This window comes from Oryza brachyantha, chromosome 4, assembly GCF_000231095.2.
Source record: "Oryza brachyantha chromosome 4, ObraRS2, whole genome shotgun sequence".
NCBI lineage: Eukaryota > Viridiplantae > Streptophyta > Magnoliopsida > Poales > Poaceae > Oryza > Oryza brachyantha.
In genome coordinates, this window is record NC_023166.2 from 12,480,003 (window position 1) to 12,499,649 (window position 19,647).

The window sequence follows — 19,647 nt, forward strand, 5'->3', positions numbered from 1 at the left end:
CTTTCTGGAGAGCTTATCCAGAATTGGCTGCACGTTTTCTTTTCGTGGTCGAGTTGAGGAGAGTGGTAAACCCAAATAAACTATGGGCAAATGCTGGATTGGGCAGCCAAGCATTGCCGCCACTTTCGTGCCCTGCTCTTCCGAACAGAGAATTGGTGTAACTGCACTTTTGGATAGGTTGACACGTAGGCCTGTAGCATCTCCGAAAATCCACAGAATGCCCTGAATCACATTAACCTCCTCTCTGAGCGGTCTGAAGAAACACACTGCATCATCGGCGTATAGCGCGTTGTTTGTGTAAGATCATAGTCATGATCTATATTTTGTGATGAACAATTAGCTTGTAAATTAATAGATTTAGTTTGTAAACAGTTATTGTGTTGGTGTGAGTGTGTGTGACTAATGTGGGTCAGGTTGCGATATCTGTGCCCGGAAGCGATTGGTTTGTCTCTGTATGTGCAGGTGACTTGAGGTCAACTGTGGTCAATGGCTGGTGAGGACCATGACTAGGTTCAGAGAGGAACTGAGGTCTGGATGGTCGGGATGCGGACCATGACTAAGTTCAGGGAGGAACCGATGTCTGGATGGTCGGAATGTCATGTGACATGGTTGGACTAAAGTTGTGATTCTCGGAGGTCAATATCGGTCAACGGCAGTGGGATCGTGACTAGGCTCAGGAAGGAGCTGAGGTCCGGACGATCGAGGATGCTGGGTGACGATGTTGAATACGAGATGACACATGGTGGAGGAACACCGTGTGGGATGGAGTCGTAACGGGCTTCACATGTTGCATGTGTAAGCACCGGAAAAATCATGAAATAAATTGGAGTTTAATTGATGAAGAGATAAAAGAAAAAAAAGAAAAAAGGAAATTGTTACAGTGCATACGTGCTACAGTACACGGACGTACTGTAGCAGGACTGGTATGTGTGCAGCATACCGTACGCCGTACGGGGCTCGATTGATTTGGTTGGTCTTCCGGCCGTATATGCGCGGGAGTCCGGTTCGGACGCTGTCCAGGCAGCACGTCAGGAGAGGTGTTGGTTTTGTTTTTAGGCCCATGCGGTGCGTGCGTTCGAGTAGGAGTCGGATAGGTTTTTTTTTATATAAATAGGTACCGAGGAGTATGTTCTCGGTGTGTTTTTTGTGAGATTTAGTTGTTGATTTTAGATCGACAGTTTTTATAGGAGTGTTGTTGGTGCACTTTGTAAATACCAGTGAAAGCAATAAAGTTTAGATATTCAATCTACATATTCTGCTTTCATCTACCGGTATTTCTGTGGATCTCGACGATCTGATCTACGGCACAGCAGCGGCGCGATCAAGTTAATCTCAGGAGCGGCGTAACCAGATTGGCGGCATAGGACGGCGTTACCAGAGGTAATCGCAGGAGCGGCTAACCAGAGGTAATCTTTTATTCCGTGAAAGATTTTTGGGTTTTGGTTTTCTTTACCATTCACCCTCCTCTCGTAGGTCTATTTAACTCTGTTTTGATCCTACAAGTGGTATCAGAGCCTAGTTTGCTCTTTTGATCTTAATCGGTCTTGAGCTTTTATTACATGTCTACCGATATGTGTGTTTTGATGTCATGTGCTTTAGTGCGTACAGAAAAAAAGAGATTAAAAGAAATAGAAGAATGTTTAGAATATCAAGTTGATTTTCTAACAAAACACTGCTTACGTTTATCAGATTTGTAAAATTTAACTGCTCAAAATAAATCCTTGATTGATCTGCATGATGAACTTAAAACTTCTCTTGCTAGCATGACATCTGAAATTGATGCTCTTAAGTGCAATGCCTTTATGTCATGTGATTCTTGTGTTGCCTTACATGATGAGCTTGCTATTGTTAAAGTTGAAATTGATAATATTAAGTCTTTAAATAAAACAGAATGTGATTCTTGCAATAAGATAAGTGCTGAAAAAAAGATTAATTTGGCATATGTTTCATGTGTTGATCAGTTAGAAAAGGCTAAAGCTGAAATTAATAAATTTAAAGCTGGCTCTTATAATATGTGCTCTTTGATCGCTATTGCAAATGATGATCTAACTTCTTGTAATCATGATAAATTGCATATGAATGATATTCCTTCTACTGTTAAAGAAATAAAAACTGTGATTTCTAAACCATCTATTTCTACTCGTGAGAAGTATACATGCACTTTTTGTGGAAAAAATGGACACTTGGTTGCTTTTTGTTTTAGACTTGCTCGTAAACAAAAAAAGGAACGAGAAATTGCTTTTGCAAAATCAAAGTGGCAAAAATCGAGTTTTTCTTCTCGAAGGACGGTCAGACCGACGTTGCACCAACGGTCAGACCGACTACCGATTAGACCAAATATACACCCATGGTCAACCAACTTCAGGCAGTTTCTTCCAACCGAAAATGTGTTGAATTTTCTACTGGTTTTGCTTCTGTTGGTTCTGTCGTGTGTCTCAGTACTGGGTTCCTAAGTTTTTATTGTCTAACCCAAGTACTTAGTCTTCGACATCTGCTTTTGTAGTAGGCTTTTTCAATTGCCTATTTTCATGGAGAATTTGGAGTGATTCGTCCTTTTGGCATCAATTGAGTGGGAGATTTTTCGGTTGTTTGTTGTATTTATGTTTTATTTCTTCTTTTCGTTTTTGCATACATGGTGTGATATAAAAAACAAAAAAAATTAAAAATTAGAAAGAGAGCTTTGTTATATGTTTTAAGTATATTCTTGTGCTTGCTAGCAATACTTGTTAGGTTTTGTGGCTACTGGCTTAGCTTGTATGTCTTTTGTTTTGATATGAGTCATTGCTTTTACATTTAAGTGATATGATACATGACATATAATTCTTTTACTTGAATTAAGTAAATATGCAATATTGATAGTAGCACTAATTTAGATGATTGTCATTCATATATATGCTTGTTGGTTTTTGCATTCCTCATATGCTCTTTTAATGTCAAGTAAAAAAAAGAAAAAATAGAACAAGAAAAAAATGAATACCGAATCTTTGGACAGTCTTGACGACAATGACGTATTCGATGTGAGAAAAATAATGGGTGCCGAATCCTTGGAAATAGTTTTTACGACAAGGACGTATCCGAAATATGTTTGTCTTGACAATGAGCACGTCTTTTGAGAAAGAGTGTTTTAACCTTCTGGTCTTTATGTGATTGTCACTCTTCTTTATTAGGCTAGTAGATATATTGCATTATAAATCATTGAAATCATGAATCTTTAATGTTGATTTGATCTTAATTGTAATAGATATGATTCATGTTTAAACTTGAATGCAAACTAGTCATTTTATCTACCTTGTTATTGCAATACATGCTCTTGAATTACTTTTGGTATATTGCAAATGCTCTCAGAAAAAAAAGGAGTTAAATTTTGACAAGGTTTTTGAATATTGTATTGCATATACATGTTTTATATTTTTCCTTTTGAAATTCTTGATGAATCATTGTCAAAGGAGGAGAAATATACAAAATGCATCTTGAAAGGGGGAGAAATAAAAATTTGCTTCGATTTTTAATATAGTCGATTTTATGCTTTTTGACATATTTATTTGTCTTTATTTTTCAAAAATAAATTTGTATTTTTGGAGTTGTATTTTGGAGTTATTGCCAATGTGTTCATCAAGGGGGAGATTGTAAGATCATAGTCATGATCTATATTTTGTGATGAACAATTGGCTTGTAAATTGATAGATTTAGTTTGTAAACAGTTATTGTGTTGGTGTGAGTGTGTGTGACTAATGTGGGTCAGGTTGCGATATCTCTGCCCGGAAGCGGTTGGTTTGTCTCTGTATATGCAGGTGACTTGAGGTCAACTGTGGTCAATGGCTGGTGAGGACCATGACTAGGTTCAGGGAGGAACTGAGGCCTGGATGGTCGGGATGCGGGCCATGACTAAGTTCAGGGAGGAACCGATGTCTGGATGGTCGGAATGTCATGTGACATGGTTGGACTAAAGTTGTGATTCTCGAAGGTCAATATCGGTCAACGGCAGTAGAATCGTGACTAAGCTCAGGGAGGAGCTGAGGTCCGGACGATCGAGGATGCTGGGTGACGATGTTGAATACGAGATAACACATGGTGGAGGAACACCGTGTGGGATGGAGTCGTAACGGGCTTCACATGTTGCATGTGTAAGCGCCGGAAAAATCATGAAGTAAATTGGAGTTTAATTGATGAAGAGATAAAAGAAAAAAAAGAAAAAGAAATTGCTACAGTGCATACGCGCTACAGTACACGGACATACTGTAGCAGGACTGGTATGTGTGCAGCATACCGTACGCCGTACGGGGCTCGATTGATTTGGTTGGTCTCCCGGCCGTATATGCGCGGGAGTCCGGTTCGGACGCTGTCAGGCCGCACGTCAGGAGCGGTGTTGGTTTTGTTTTTAGGCCCATGCGGTGCGTGCGTTCGAGTAAGAGTCGGATAGTTTTTTTTTAATATAAATAGGTACGGAGGGGTATGTAATCGGTGTGTTTTTTGTGAGATTTAGTTGTCGCAGGAGCGGCGCGATCAAGTTAAATTTTAGGAGCGGCGTAACCAGATTGGCGGCATAGGACGGCGTTACCAGAGGTAATCGCAGGAGCGGCTAAGCAGAGGTAATCTTTTATTCCGTAAAAGATTTTTGTGTTTTGGTTTTCTTTACCATTCATCCCCTTTGGTAGGTCTATTTAACTCTGTTTCGATCCTACAGTTTGGCACAGTCCAACGTGGGGAGATTGGCGCTAAAAGTCGGGCATTCAGTGCAGCAGTGAACATCGTCTGCAAAGTGTCCATGACAATGACAAATAACAGTGGTGAAAGCGGGTCCCCTGTCTCAAACCCCTGGCTGGTTTGAAGAATTCCCCTTCTCTGCCATTGATGATGATCCCGGTCTCAGCGGTTAGCAACAGAGAGGAAATCCACCTACACCAGGTTGAACAGAAGCCACGGTGGCGCAAAAGGTCGAGTAGGAAACTCCAAGAAACTGTGTCAAAGGCTTTAGTAAATATCTAATTTGAGGAGGCATATTGGCTTCTTAAATGGCATATCGTGTTTCTGACAAACAGAAAACTCTCGTGAAGCGAACGACCTCGGATGAAGGCTGTCTGTGCCTTGGCAACTAGCTCCCCCATTCTCAGTGCTAGTCGATTGGCTAAGATCTTTGTTATCAGTTTAGCAAAGCTATGTATGAGTGAGATTGGCCTGAAGTCTTGTAGTCGGTCTGGTGAATCCTTCTTCGGCAAGAGCGTTATCAAAGCTGAATTTAGTTTGTTCAAGTGTTGCCAGTTGCCGGTGTGGAATTTGGTGATAGCTGCCATGATATCTTCCTTGATGATGCCCCAGCACGTGACATAGAACAGTCCCGTAAAGCCATCCGGTCCCGGTGCCTTGCCTGTCGGAAGTGATTTTATTGTCTCCCAAACCTCCTTCTCCGTGAACTCCTCCAGCTCCGGGAGGTGCAGGCGCTGGATTCCTAGGCTGTGGAATCTGAGCCGAGTGTGGACTGTACTTGCCACCCCGATCACTTCTCAAAAATATTGTTGGGCAACCCTCTGTAAATCCGGCTGAGTTGTTGCTATATTGCCATTAAATTCCAACCTCGGGATGAACAGCTTGCGTCTCCTTGACTGTATTTTCAGATGAAAGTAAGCCTGGCTCGCCTCTCCGGGGCGTAAAGCTTCCACCTTTGCTCTCTGTCGTAGCCGGATTCGTTCGAGTGATGCCAGCGCTAGCACCCGACCCTTGAGGACTGCTCTCAACTGCCATTCTGCCTCTGTTAACTGTCGCTCATCCTGGGCCATGTCAAGTCTGAGGACTATCTCGGTAGCCATCTGAAGTTGCAGCCTTAGTCCGGTTATCCGGCGTTGTCCCCATTTTGTTAGTGTTCTGCTCAATCGTGCCATCTTAATGTGTAGCAAAGAAAAGGCATCTGCGGCAAAAACCGGAGCCTGCCAATCCTGCCGCACCACTTCTTCAAACCCGGGCAATTTGATCCATAAGTTCTCGAACCGGAATCGGCGTGATCGTTGTGATTGAAGATCACTGTTGCAAGTAATCAGCAGAGGGCAATGATCTGAACCTGCCGAGCTGAGCGCCTACAGAGATGCATCCGGGAAGATAGTGTCCCATTCTGCAGTGACTAGAGTTCTGTCCAATTTCACCATCGTCGGCGATCTCTGTTCATTGCTCCACGTGTACCTTCTGCCAAACAAGTACAGTTCTCTTAGCTCTAATTCGTTGATCTTGTTCTTGAAAGCATTCATGAGTCTCCTATTGATTCGTGAGTTATTCTTGTCGGTAGCTTGGGCGATCATGTTGAAATCGCCAGATATCACCCATGGCAGATCACTCAGCCCTCTGACGTGGCTTAATTCGTGAAGAAACAGGAGCTTATCCTCTTCTCTCTGCGGGCCATACACTGAGGTCAACAGCCAACTATCGCCACCATGTCTCGCCGTCATGCAAACGGAGACAGACCAAGAGCCGAGATGTATTGGAGTGGCATCAAACATGTCCGGCTTCCAGGCTACCACAATGCCCCCCCTTGTCTGCTCCGCCGGGAGCGCCACAAACTCTGAAAGGAAATTCCACAGAATTGCGACACCATGAACTGGTCTACTGCATTCAATTTTGTTTCTTGAAGACAAACGATCCCAGCACTACTAGCCCTCACAACTTCCTTGACCAGGGATCTCTTAGCGGGGTTATTCAGCCCCCGTACATTCCAGACTAGAATTGAAAACGACATAAGTGAAAAGAGAAGAAACACGCGGTTCCCCGCCCTCCAGCCAGCTCCCTCCGCCTGGTTCTCGCCCTCCGAGTACCTTCCTCCTTACGCCGGTGACTGTACCAGCGGCTGGAAAGCCTCCAAGCCATCTGCGCCTCCTACCTCAACCTGAAGGAGCTCTGCCAGCGCCCGAACGTGATTCGGGGACAGCGGGTTGCTGAACGAGCTGAGATAGCGGGAGATGTCGTCGTGGCTGACGTTCTCCTCCTCCTCTGTGAACCCAAGTTTCTTCATAATCAGCTTCTGTGTCTTGGAGATGGAATGGACATGCTTCCCTGTCCCTTGCGAGGAGATGCGCGGGCTTCTTCTTGGCGCGAAGTCGATTGGGATGGAGGCGCGGCGGCGCGTCATCGGTGCCAATGCAGGTGGTTTGCCGAGAACTGAGGGGGCGACCTCCTGGGTGATCCGGTTGAAGAAGGCGTGGAGCCCCGGATGGTGCAGGCCGTGATGCTGCTACTCCGCATCGGTTCGATCCGGATGGCCCACGTCCTCGGCCTGGTGACGCCCGCGGATGCCAACGCCGGTGACGAGGACGAAACGGGACGGGCGGAGGGGAAACGCGTCGCTCCCCTTCCCGCGGCCCCACCCAACGCTCCTCGCCCTAGGAAGCCACCCGCAGAACCGGACGTGCCGCCAAACGGACGACCGCCGCCTTGCTCGGAGATCCATGGGCCTGACCCATCGCACCTCCCCGCCCAGCAGGAGAAGGTGTTGCGCCGTAAGGCACCGTTGTCGTCGGAGTCCGGACTGCCATCGAGCGAGCAGGGGATGGGGCCGAGCACCTCCTCGAAATGCACGATGACGGAGTACGTGAGGGACGGCCGCTTCCTTGGGGGCTGGGGACGACGCCCGGAAGAAACCTCGCGCCAGGATCCCCCAGCACTAGCACGCTCTGGAATCTCGAGATCGATCAGCTGAGGAATGTTCGTCGGGTCCTGGAACCACCCGAACAAGCCAAAGCATCGAGCGTCTTCGGCTGGCACCAGCTCCACCAGCTCGCCGCCCAAGTTGTTGACGAAGTTGCGCACGGCCTCGAAATCCCAGGCATGCGGCGGCAGCCCGTCAAGGGGGATCTTGGTGAAGAAGTACAAAAATATCCTGTTGATTGCAGACCTTGTAGAGGATATTATATTTCACACACAAAGGGACTTCTCCCGACCAAACATCTTTCCAGAATCTAATTCGTTCACCTCCCCCTAAAAGCCATTTACTACCCCCAACTAAAATGTACCCTAGCTTTCATTAAACTTCTCCAAAACTGAGAACCCCCATCCTCATCATCATAAAGGAACAAATTACGATTACAAAGATACTTCTTCCTCAACATGTTCAGGCAAAGACTCTGCTTCTCTGACAGTAAATCAAAAATCCATCTGCACAGCAAGGCAATGTTCATTTTCCTAGTGTCAGTAAACCCCAACCCTCCAAACTCTTTCGGAAAGGATAAGTTCTCCCATTTGACCATATGATATTTCTTCTTATCACTAATACCAGCCCAATAGAATCTAGCTCGAATAGAGTCCATCTTTTTGATGCACCAGTTTCTGACTCGAGCAACAACACTGTTTTTAGCGTTTTTCGAAACCACACATCAGAATCGAACAAAACCAACATCATTAGAAAGCTAACGACGACGACAACTACAAACTTTGTTTAGGTCAGATAACCTGAATCTTAATCAATAAGTCCTAGATTTGAAAAAATGGGTTCAACCCATAATTGAACTTTCAAGCTCACGTAACCGATGAACTAATTGGTTTGTATTTTAAAATTTAAACTATAGATGTTTTGTATCAGCAATAATATATGGGGTGATACATGAGACTGAAAGTATGATGGTGTGTAGGATACAAGCGCTTACCTAGGTTCAGGCTTTCAAGATAAGATAATACTTTTTTTTATGTAGACTAATTGTCTAAAACACTAGAGAACATTTTTAGCAATGATCTGTTAGACCATGCCCCTAAGGGACCCAATCTCTCCTCTTATATACTTGGGGACAATGTTACAAGAGATATAAATCTAATCTAATAAGACTAAGCCTAAGCCGACTCGTATTCAACTAGTTATGAAAACCCAGACATATAATATTAATCTTTGTCCTATACCTAATCGGTTATAGCCTAGTATCTATCTTTGCCACTTTTCTTACAATTCAGAACCTCTTTCCTATACATGTACATAAGATATATGAGATACCCTATATCCGGATATTCCACGTAAACATATATAAGCTAATAGAAATTTAACCCTACAGACTGAACACTCCAAAATTATAATAATTTAAGGAATTCACAAAAGAAATCTCAAGTTTCTTCTCTTCCTTTGCTCCCTTCCTTTTCCTTCTCTTCATGTTGCTCCCTCTCTGTCTCTACTCTTAGATCACAGCAGTAACAGCGGTGAGCGACGACTGGACGCACAACGGCGGTGGCCAGCATGCGTACCACAGTGGTGATGGGCACAGCAGCAAGACGACGGCCAGAACCTAAGGCTAGGTAGGTAGCACGGCAGGATGGATCGATTTGTTTCATTTTCTTTAGCTGGATCGATCTGTTTCTTTTTGTTGGCCGGATCGATCGATCTGTTTTTTCTTATGGAAAATTCTATACCGCACTGTACCGTTACATATTAGTAGGAGTAGGTAAGAGTGCCAGTTTGTTATTGAACTCTCCCGCACCCAAGTTGTATATTATGTTTTTGATTGACGCCAAGTTGCATGTTATTTTTAGTACACATAAAGATACTTTTAATAGATAGCGTGCATATAGTATTATTATAAACACAATGTTTTTAGTGTACCACCGCTGTACCTGGACAACATGACTGATCCATAAAGAGCCAATGTCAAGTAGGATCGATATAAATATTCCAGTTCTGTTTTGTTTAGTTCCAAAAAATTTCAAAAAAACATCACAACGAATCTTTAGACACCTAAATGGAGCATTAAACATAGATAAAATAAAAAACTAATTGCATAGTTACGGAAGAAATCTTAAGACGAATCTTTTGAGCCTAATTAGCTCGTGATTAGCCATAAGTTCTATAGTAACCCACATGTACTAGTGATAGATTAATTAGGCTCGAAAGATTTGTCTTGCGGTTTTTAGGCGAGTCCTAAAATTCGTTTTTTTATTTGTATCCGAAAACCCCTTCCGATATCCGGTTAAACGAAACGTCTGATGTGACATCCAAATTTTTTTTCTCTAACTAAACACCCTAATATTGCACCCATCTTTTCGCTTGTGCCAATGCATGTTTGTATGTCAAAATTTTAAATTTTAATTTTTAATTTGAAATTAATTTAAGATTTTTCACTGAAATTTATTTTTCAATCGTAGCTTTTAGATAGATAAGCATACATATATAAAAATTTTATCTATAATTTATTTTTTACTTGTAAATATATGCCCCATGCTATTTGGTCATATTTTCTTAGAAATTGTGCTGATGTCATTTCCATACGACCATACCATTTGTGGTAGCTGATTGCTAACTGATGATTAATGCACGACCTCATTTTATTATGTATCAACAATGTACTTGTAAAGTCAGTCGATATGCATGTTGCATGATTTTTTATGCGGATTTGGAGTACAGGTAGCTTGACAGTTCAAAACTGGAGTACTATTATTAACTTGCCGTCTCATGCCCAAATTGCATCTCACTCCCACCTTAAAATGTAATCATTCGTACCTCTCTGTTTTATTTTTAAATATGTTTAGATTTATCTATCAATTAATATATATTGGATGTATATGTATAGATTTATCCAATAATTGTAAAGTCAATCAGATATTTACAAAGAGAATCTAAGCAATTTAAAATTTAAAATTTAAAAGTTATCTTAGTTTTGTGTGGTCTCTGGCTTCTCGTTTCTTCTAGGTTTGGTTTTGAGTAGAGTTTGAGACCTAGTTCTGGGTGTCTTTTGGTACCTGCCTATTTCAGCTTCTAAGTTTGGCTCGAACCTTGTTGTAAGCTGGAATCCCCAGCAAAAATACCTGTTTTTATTTGCTTTCAGTAAAAGCTGGGCTCTTTCGAGCCTTCTATCAAAAAAATTTTAAAAATTAAACACCCAAAGTAACAAAAAAAATTCTTAATCTATAGTATTAAACAACATAAAAATATTTATATTTTAGCACGGACGTACTCCCTCTACCTTTTTAATTGACGCCGTTAATTTTTGGGTCTACGTTTGGTCAATCATCTTATTAAAAATATATATAATTATTAATTATTTTTCATAATTTAATTTATTTCTATAGTAAATTTAGGCCGGATTTATAGTTCTATATATTTACATAAAATTTTTAAATAATATAAATTATTAAACTTATTATATCCCAAAGTTTAACCACATCCTTTGAAGAACGGAGGGAGTACCGAGTACTACGTTTGACCGAGGTGTGGGGAGACGGGAGCCACACACACACGGTGGTTACAGTGCTAGGAGTGAAAAGGCTGAACCCGTTGACAGTTGACCAAGTCCAAAAGCCCCAATATTCTCCGCCTCGCCGCCGGATTGATCTGGGAGCCCTCTTCGAGTTCTAGCCCGTTTTGGGGGGCTTGGTTTTGCTTGATCCATCCTGCTCTTCCCACCCCAGTATCACCGCCCGCTTGATTTGATTGCAGAATGGAGTTCGCGATTGACAACATCTTCCGGCCGATGCGACACTTGTTCACTCGGACGGTGGGCTACATCCTGTTCTGCGAATCCTACATCCGGGCGCTCGAATCGGAGGCTAGATGGCTGAAGAGCCAGCGCGACGACGTGACGAGAGAGGTGCGCTCGGCGGAGAGGCAGGGAATGGAGGCGACCAACCAGGTGAGCCACTGGCTGGAAGCCGTTGCCTCGCTATTGCTCCGCGCCAGTGGGATCGTCGCCGAGTTCCCTGGAGGGGACGGAGCGGCGGCGGGGCTTGGCCTGCGTGCAGCCTACCGGCTGAGCAAGCGTGCCGACCAGGCGCACGCCGAAGCCGTCTCCCTGGTGGAGCAAAGATCCACCTTCCACAAGGTGGCAGACGCGCCCGTGTTCGCCTGCACCGAGGTGCTCCCGACGGCGACCCCGTCGATTGGCCTTGACGCTCTCATCGCGCGTGTCGCGAATACCTTCCAGGAGAACAGCACCAGCATTATCGGCATCTACGGCACGGCCGGCGTCGGGAAGACCACCCTGATGCACCACTTCAACAACACCTTCCTGTCGGCGTCCGCGGCGTCCATGGACATTCACCTCGTCATCTACGTGGAAGTCACGGAGCGTTACAGCGCGGAAAGCGCGGGCACCGTCCAGTCGGTCCAGAAGGCCATCGGCTCCCGTCTAGGCCTCCGGTGGGAGGACGGGAAGAGCACCAAGGAGAGGGCGCTCGCCCTGTGCACGTATCTCCACAGGTGGAACTTCGTGCTCCTCCTGGACGACGTGTGGGAGCCCCTTAACCTCGCCGAGCTCGGAGTCCCCGTGCCCGGCCGGCAAGGCAAGAGCAAGGTCCTGCTGACGACGCGGCTTGAGCACGTGTGCGACCAGATGGACGTGTCGAGCAAGATCAAGGTGGAGTGCCTGTCCGCGGGCGATTCGTGGGAGCTGTTCAAGAACAAGGTGGGCAACGCACTCGGCAATAGCAGGGAGATCCAGCAGCTTGCCCAGGTGATGGCGTCGCGGTGCGGCGGCCTGCCACTTGGTCTCATCACGGTTGCACGGGCCATGGCGTGCAAGAGGGTAACGCAGGAGTGGGAGCATAGCATGGCGGCGCTCAATTTGGCTCCATGGCAGCTCGACGGCGTCGAGGCAAACCTCCTCATCAGCTTGAAGCGGAGCTACGACAGGTTACGGGACGACAGCCTCAGGATCTGCCTCCTGTATTGTTCTCTGTTCTCAGGAGAGACGTCCAAGGAATTACTTGTCGAGAGCTTCATTGGAGAAGGATTTGTGAGCGATGTTTCCGCCGATGACATGGATGATCTCTACAACAAGGGCTATTACATGCTTGGTGTTCTAGTGACCTCCTCTCTGCTGGAAGCAGCCGGTGACCACCATGTCACCATGCATCCCATGGTGCGAGCCATGGCCTTGTGGATAGTTGCAGATTGCGGCAGGATTGAGAATAAGTGGATAGTTCGAGCAGGTCTTGGCGCCGCGCCGCGGGTGGATAAATGGACAGGCGCTGAGAGGGTGTCACTGATACGTACCGACATCCACGAGCTGAACGACGCGCCGACATGCTCTATTCTGAGAACGTTGCTGCTCCAGAGCAATCGGTTGCTGGGGAGGATATGCCACGACTTCTTCAGCTTCATGCCGTGTCTCAGGTTGCTGGACCTATCGGATACGCGGATCACCGCACTGCCGTCCGAGATCAACCTGCTGGTCACTCTGCAATACCTCCGCCTCAATAACACGATTATTCGGTCCTTGCCCGCTGGAATCGGAGCCCTGGTGAACCTGCGCTTCTTGCTGCTGTCCAATGTGCCCGTCCAAACCATTGCGGCCGGCGTGCTAAACCCACTCACCGCGCTGCAGGTCCTGTGCATGGACCACTGCTGGAGCAGCTGGATGGACGTCGGGAGCTGTGATCCCGAGTCAGGTGACTCGAGAAAACGGAGGCGGCACGACCTCAGGCAACGCGTCAACCTGCGTGAACTCGAGAGCCTGAGAAGCCTGCAGATGCTTGACATATCCGTGCAAACGCTCCACTCTCTGGAGAAGCTCTCGCAGTCTCCCCATCTCGCGGAGCACTTGCGGAATCTGCATGTCCAGGACTGCAGCGACTTGCTGAGCCTCCTGTTTTCGCCCTCCAGCCTCTGGAGGCACATGAGCAGGTTGAAGGGCATCAGTATCAGTGACTGCTGCAACCTGGAGAATGTCCTTATCACCGGAGGTGGATACAACGCCGAGGAGCCATCGTCGCTTGATCGCACCGTCAGCATGATGCGTTACAGGGTGCCCGATGAGTATGTGGACGTTGACAACGTGTTTCGTCCAAGGACTAGCCAGTCACTGGACACGGACCGTCGCAAGCCCGTCCGGCTGCTCCCTTCTCTCCAAAGTATCATCCTTCGCAAGCTCCCAAAGGCCAAGATTGTCTGGCAGGGCGGCGGCCTGGAACATTTATCATCCTTGAGCATTTCATCCTGCAGTGGACTTGAGCACCTTATATCCTGCAGCGCGGAAGGGTTGAGCCATGGATCGTGTACGGTGTTTCCAAGCCTCAAGGAGTTAGAGTTGCACGACTTGCCAAATATGAGAAGCATAGGCCCTGAGTACGTCGCAGTGAATTTCCCAAGCTTGGCGAGCCTCAAAGTAGTCAGATGCAGCAGGCTTAAGAAGCTGAATCTCGTGGCAGGATGCCTGAAAGAACTCCAGTGTACACAGTCATGGTGGAACACGCTAGTATGGGAGGACGAGAATCTGAAGTCGGTTTTCTTGCCTTCCGTGAAACCATTAGCATAACCTCCTCAAGAACAATCCCTCACTTTAGGTAGCGTTCGAAACAGATCTGGTGAAGAAGCTGTGAACTGATCTGAGCTGCTTGTATTGGTCGGCAGCTACTGATGGATGGTTCAGTCTGGACTGAATGGACCAGTTCAATTAACAGTAATACCAGCGACAGCGAGGTTGACAAGGAATAGATAGTACTTGCTCCATTTTTAACACGGTTGACTATTAGGTCTTACCATTTTTTTTACTTAAAATAATTTACATAATTATTGATTATTTTATTATGATTTAATTTATTATAAAGACTCTTTAATCATGACTTTTTTTTCATATTTGTATACAAATTCCAAATGATTCCGAATGATACAATGGTTCAAAAGTCAACTGCTTTAAATGAAGAACTAGAGGCAGTAGCATTTATTTTAGCGCTAGGGTGGTTTTCTTTTACTGATGAAAGAATATTTATTTTTTATAATAGTTATTTAACGGTGTAAATAATAAAATTAACTACTATAAAATTATAAATCTATTTTAGAAATACGAGATAATAAACTTCTATATACAATATTTTAAGAAAATACACGGTTTAGTGGTTCAGAACCGCATGCACAAAAGAAAAAATTAAAATACTCTCAACCGAAGAACGCAGCGGTTAACAAGTACTACTCAGTCCCATAAAAAGAGGATTTTTAGGTTTTCTAGTTCGAGCGTTTGACCATCCATTTTATTTAAAAAAATTATTAAAAAATTGAAAAAAATTAGTAGTACTTTTCATGTTTTATCATGTAGTAACAATAAAAGTATTAATCATAAAAAAATTCAATTAAGACGAAGAGTTAAAGATTTCATCTAAAACCTTAGAAATTCGTTTATTTTGGGACATGGGTTGTATTTGGGCTAAAGCCGGATTCCCAAGCTACGGAGGATAAATGTTCACAGATCACGGGGTTGCTCCAGGTTGGTCCAAAAGAGTGTCGATGTCCAGATCCACTGACATAGCCTCTGAGTTTGATCATCTGTTGCAGGTCGGTGAGTAAAGGACTGATTGGATTCAGGGACTTTTAGTAGTCCCGAACTTTTTCCCAGTAGTATTTAGGATTTTTTTAGTCCCTTCTATTTAGGAAGAGGGACTAAAAGGGTGTAACCATAGGTTAGAAGTACTAATTTACCCCTGGGATGGTACCCCTGGGCAGGTGCTTGCGGCTGCCGCTTGCGCTGTGCGCGAGCACCATCGACCGGAGTGCGCACCGGTGGCCGAGTAGCGTCGGTCGGGCGGGCGTGTGGACAGTCGGGCGGCCGAGCTACGTCGATCGGACAAATCGGGCCAGTGAAGAGGAACGACGGGCGCGGACGGCAAGTATGGGGACAAGAGGGGAGCGAAGAGGGGGCGGGCAGGGGTGGCGTGGGCGGGCAGGCGGGCGGCATCAGCGGCCGGGGATCTGCGCGGCGACGGCAGGCGGGCGGCACGACGTCCCTTTTTTGGCTGCTTCTGGACGGTGGGAGCGTGGGGAGAAGAGGGGTACCGTAAGGAAAGGGGAAAAAGTCCCTCCCTAGGGTCTACTGATTTTGGAGGGACTACTCCAAAAAAGCCCCTCCTGTTTGGAAGAGTAGAGACTTTTTTCTAGTAGTCCTAGGACTTTTTTTTTATCCAAACAGGGTCTAAGGGCCCATTTGGCCCGGTTTAGTTCCTAAAAAGTTTTTTCAAAAAACATCACATCGAATATTTGGATATATAAATAGAGCATTAAACATAGATGAAAAAAAACTAATTGCACAGTTATGGGAGAAATCGTGAGACAAATCTTTTGAGCCTAATTAGATCATGATTAGCCATAAGTGCTACAGTAACCAACATGTGCTAATGACAGATTAATTAGGCTCAAAAGATTCGTCTCGCAGTTTTTGGCAGAATCTGTAATTTGTTTTTCCATTTGTGTCCGAAAACCGCTTCTGACATCTGGTCAAACATCTGACGCGATATTTGTTCCAAAAATTTTTGGAATCTAAACGCACAGTTCCATAAACTTTTTCCAAAAACATCACTTCGAATCTTTGGATATCTAAATAGAGCATTAAACATAGATAAAAAAACTAATTACATAGTTAGGAAGAAAATCGTGAGACGAATCTTTTGAGTCTATTTAGTCCATGATTATCCATAAGTGCTACGGTAACCCATATGTGCTAATGATTAATTAATTAGGCTTAAAAGATCCGTCTCGTGGTTTTCAAACGGGCTATGAAATTCTTTTTTTCATTCATGTCCAAAAACCTCTTCCGACGTCCAGTCAAACGTCTGATGTGATACCCAAAAATTTTCTTTTCTTCAACTAAACACCCCCTAAGGGAGAAAAGAGAGGTTAACTCTATGCTCCTATCTCACACACTAGAAAAATTATTTTTTGGTTTCTTTGACCAGTATTTGATCATTTGTCTTATTTGAAAAATTTATATACCGTGATAGGGCTTAGAGATGAGTGTGGTGGATGATATGAATATCCAGTACCCTTATATAGAAGACATAACTGATTATGGATAGAGGTAGGCCAGAACTTGGATATGTGAAATAGACTAGAACTCGGATATATATTGCCTTGGATTCTATGACATGAAATAGTCTCAGTCAAACAAAACCAGATAAATAAACTAAAACCATTTTTTAATTAGGTTCTCTACCTTATAACCATTTCTCTCGGTTTATCAGGGAAGACATGGGATCTCTTGAGGACAGTCGGAGATTCACAATGATATTCATCACCCCACGAATAAACAAGGCTAGTCTTAGCCGGCAGAGTACGTAGTGTATTACTTCGTATTCAAAGCTCCAAACCTAGATAATCCATTGTCTCATGTGTATCATCGTACTTGACAAATGTATTTGTACGTATGATGCTGATTGACTTCCCCATTACAATCATTGTCAAACAATTTAGGTTGCATTCTTGTATACAAATTATTCTCTTGCTGAACCACTAAATGGTGTGTTTTTTTAAAAAAGTTGCTATATAGGAGTTTATCATCTCATATTTCTAAAATAGTTTTCTCAACTCTATAATACTTAATTTAATCATTTATACCATTAAATAAAAAAGGATAATCCATAGAAGAAGTAAACAATCTGTCTGAACTAACCTGAATTTTTCATTGGTCATGGAGTCTGACTGAAGCAGAGGACTGGAGAAATACCTTGGCCTCCGGCTCAATCAGTACTTCTCGGTAAAACTATTCACACTTCACATTTTTTTTTCTCTTTTCCAAACAAAAGTTTCCCCGTTTTTCTGGCCAGGGATGTAATGTATGTACTCTAGTTTTCTGTCGCTCTTTCAGTAAATATTATTGGTCTCAATTTTTCGCTATGTCCAATTCTATCCACGTGCAATGCAAGCGCTGTTCTTGATCATGGCGTGCTTGGTCGTGCCAAATTTCGCGCGTTTTAGCTAGCTTAGACCATGTGATTCGTGAGCTCGTCGGGCAAGTCCCAGAGCACGCAGTCGGAGGCAAACAGGCCCGACATGTCGGAGGCTCCTCCCTTCCCGCTGTCCTTGCCGTCGTCCGCGTCGTCGTCGCCGCCGCTGCTGCCGACGCTGTCGTTGCCTTTCTCCGGCAATGCCCGCCTGGCCTCCTCGGTGCCGGAGCTCACGCTGTACAGACTCTGGTGGCTCCACATCGACGTGCCCTGGTCGCCCTCGCCGCCGAGGACGTAGCCAGGCGCCGCAGCTCCGTCGTACCGGAACTCGGCCTGCGCGTGCGCCGAATTGTACGTGGCGTACATCCCGGCGAGCCCCTCGGGCAAGTCGCCGGGCGGCCACGGCTTGTCCTCTGCTGGAGCGGCGGCGGCGGGCTCGCTCATGATGGCGCGGGACAGGCCCAGCTTGATGCGCTCGATGGTGTCGTCGGTGGCCTGAGGTGGCGCGGAGGGGAAGCATGGCGCGGCGAGCGCGGACGCGCTGGCGCCGGCCGCCATGACGTCGGGCACGGCGGGCGAGGGGAAGTCGGAGGGGCGCTTCTTGGTGAGGAGGTGGAGCATCTCGTCCTTGAAGCACCCCAGGGCGGCCTCGGCGAGGTGCGCGACCTGCGGCGGCGCCAGCGTGGTGGCGATCTCGGCCATGAGGTGCGAGAACGACTTGTGCGTGACGGGGTCGATGCCCATCCCGGACAGTTTCTTCTTCAGCTTCGTGTTCCAGTGGTTCTTCACGTCGTTGTCCGTCCTCCCCGGCAGCTGCGCCGCGATCACCGACCACCTGCACGCACGGCTCGCATTGCTCAATTACAGTATCCCCAAGCTGATCAAAACCAGAACCTGCGGTAGATCATTCATGGTTACCTGTTGCCGACGACGGAGTGGAGCTTGATGATGGTCTGCTCCTCGGCGTCGGTGAACTCGCCGTGCTTGAGGTCGGGCCGGAGGTAGTTGGTCCACCGCAGCCGGCAGCTCTTCCCGCACCGCTGCAACCCTGCCACGCCACGGCAACACCCAACCCGGTCAGAGCCACTCCCACGGCCACCGCTGCGTGCTCGACCACGCGCTCTGTCTCTGGCGTACCGGCGTTCTTGGGGATGAGGCGCCAGTTGCGCGTGCCGTACTGCGTGATGTAGGTGAGCAGCTTGTTGTCCTCCTCGGGCGTCCACTGCCCGCGCTTCACGTTGTCCTTCTCGCAGCACGGGACCCGGCCCATGGCGCCCGCCGCCCCGTCCCGCCGATCGAGGTGTGTGTGACAGAGAGACTCCGCTGCCGCTGCTGACGACGAGGCGACCCGACGGCCGTACACACCCCATGCGCCGCGTGTATAAATAGGCGTGCGGCCTGGGCGCGGGCGGGGGCGCGCTCTGCCTCGCCGGCGGCACGGAAGTGCGAGCGTGCGTGCGTGCCGTGCGCGCGCCGGGCGAAGGCGGCATAAAGAATTCAACGCCCGCGCAACGCGTGAGCGGGGGGGCGGGACAGGTTGCCCACCCGCGCAGCGCCGGGTCAACCCCCCGGTCCAAGCCGCGCGCTCCCGGCGCCGCTCGCGTTCTCTCGCCGTCTCGCTCACTGGCGCCGCTTCTCCGCTCGCGGCGATGAGATTGACGCCTCGTGTAGCATCGACCGATCGATCAATAGGTCTGAAAATGCGCTTCCTGACAACGTAAACTGCCTGTGCCAAATGCACAGCTCTCGGCCTCAATTCAGTCAAAAGCCTGAGATCTGAATGATCTGTTTGGCAAGAGATTACAACGTCCTAAATTTGTCAGGATTAATTGTAGTGTTGGCTTGCAATGTTGCTAGATTAACATCAGTATTCAGTACCATTAACCTTCTGAGAAAAGCATGGTATGAATAATGATCCTTTGTCTAAACTAAAGGGGGCTGGTATTGTACCCACACACACAAAAAAAAACTGTCAAAAATAAATGGATAAATGATTCATTCTGCACGCAGTTTATCGTCGTAGGATCTTTACAGCAGCCATGGGAGATG

The 19,647-nt window shown here is 46.3% G+C and overlaps 2 protein-coding genes across 2 annotated transcripts; one reads left to right on the plus strand and one right to left on the minus strand.

Annotated features, from left to right (window-relative positions):
- The first annotated feature begins 11,372 nt into the window (after positions 1-11,372).
- On the plus strand, positions 11,373-14,404 carry LOC102718075 (disease resistance protein RPS2-like). Its single transcript, XM_006652334.3, has one exon. It carries the CDS (start codon positions 11,391-11,393, stop codon positions 14,202-14,204), a length of 2,814 nt encoding a protein of 937 aa, XP_006652397.1. The 5' UTR covers positions 11,373-11,390; the 3' UTR covers positions 14,205-14,404.
- Positions 14,405-17,318: 2,914 nt separating this feature from the next.
- LOC102703578 (transcription factor MYB80) lies at positions 17,319-18,943 on the minus strand. The gene is made up of 3 exons (XM_040523503.1): positions 18,736-18,943; positions 18,517-18,646; positions 17,319-18,433 (listed from the first exon to the last, which is right to left on the minus strand). Exons 1-3 carry the CDS (start codon positions 18,866-18,868, stop codon positions 17,635-17,637), a joined length of 1,062 nt encoding a protein of 353 aa, XP_040379437.1. The 5' UTR covers positions 18,869-18,943; the 3' UTR covers positions 17,319-17,634.
- Between the last annotated feature and the right edge of the window lie 704 nt (positions 18,944-19,647).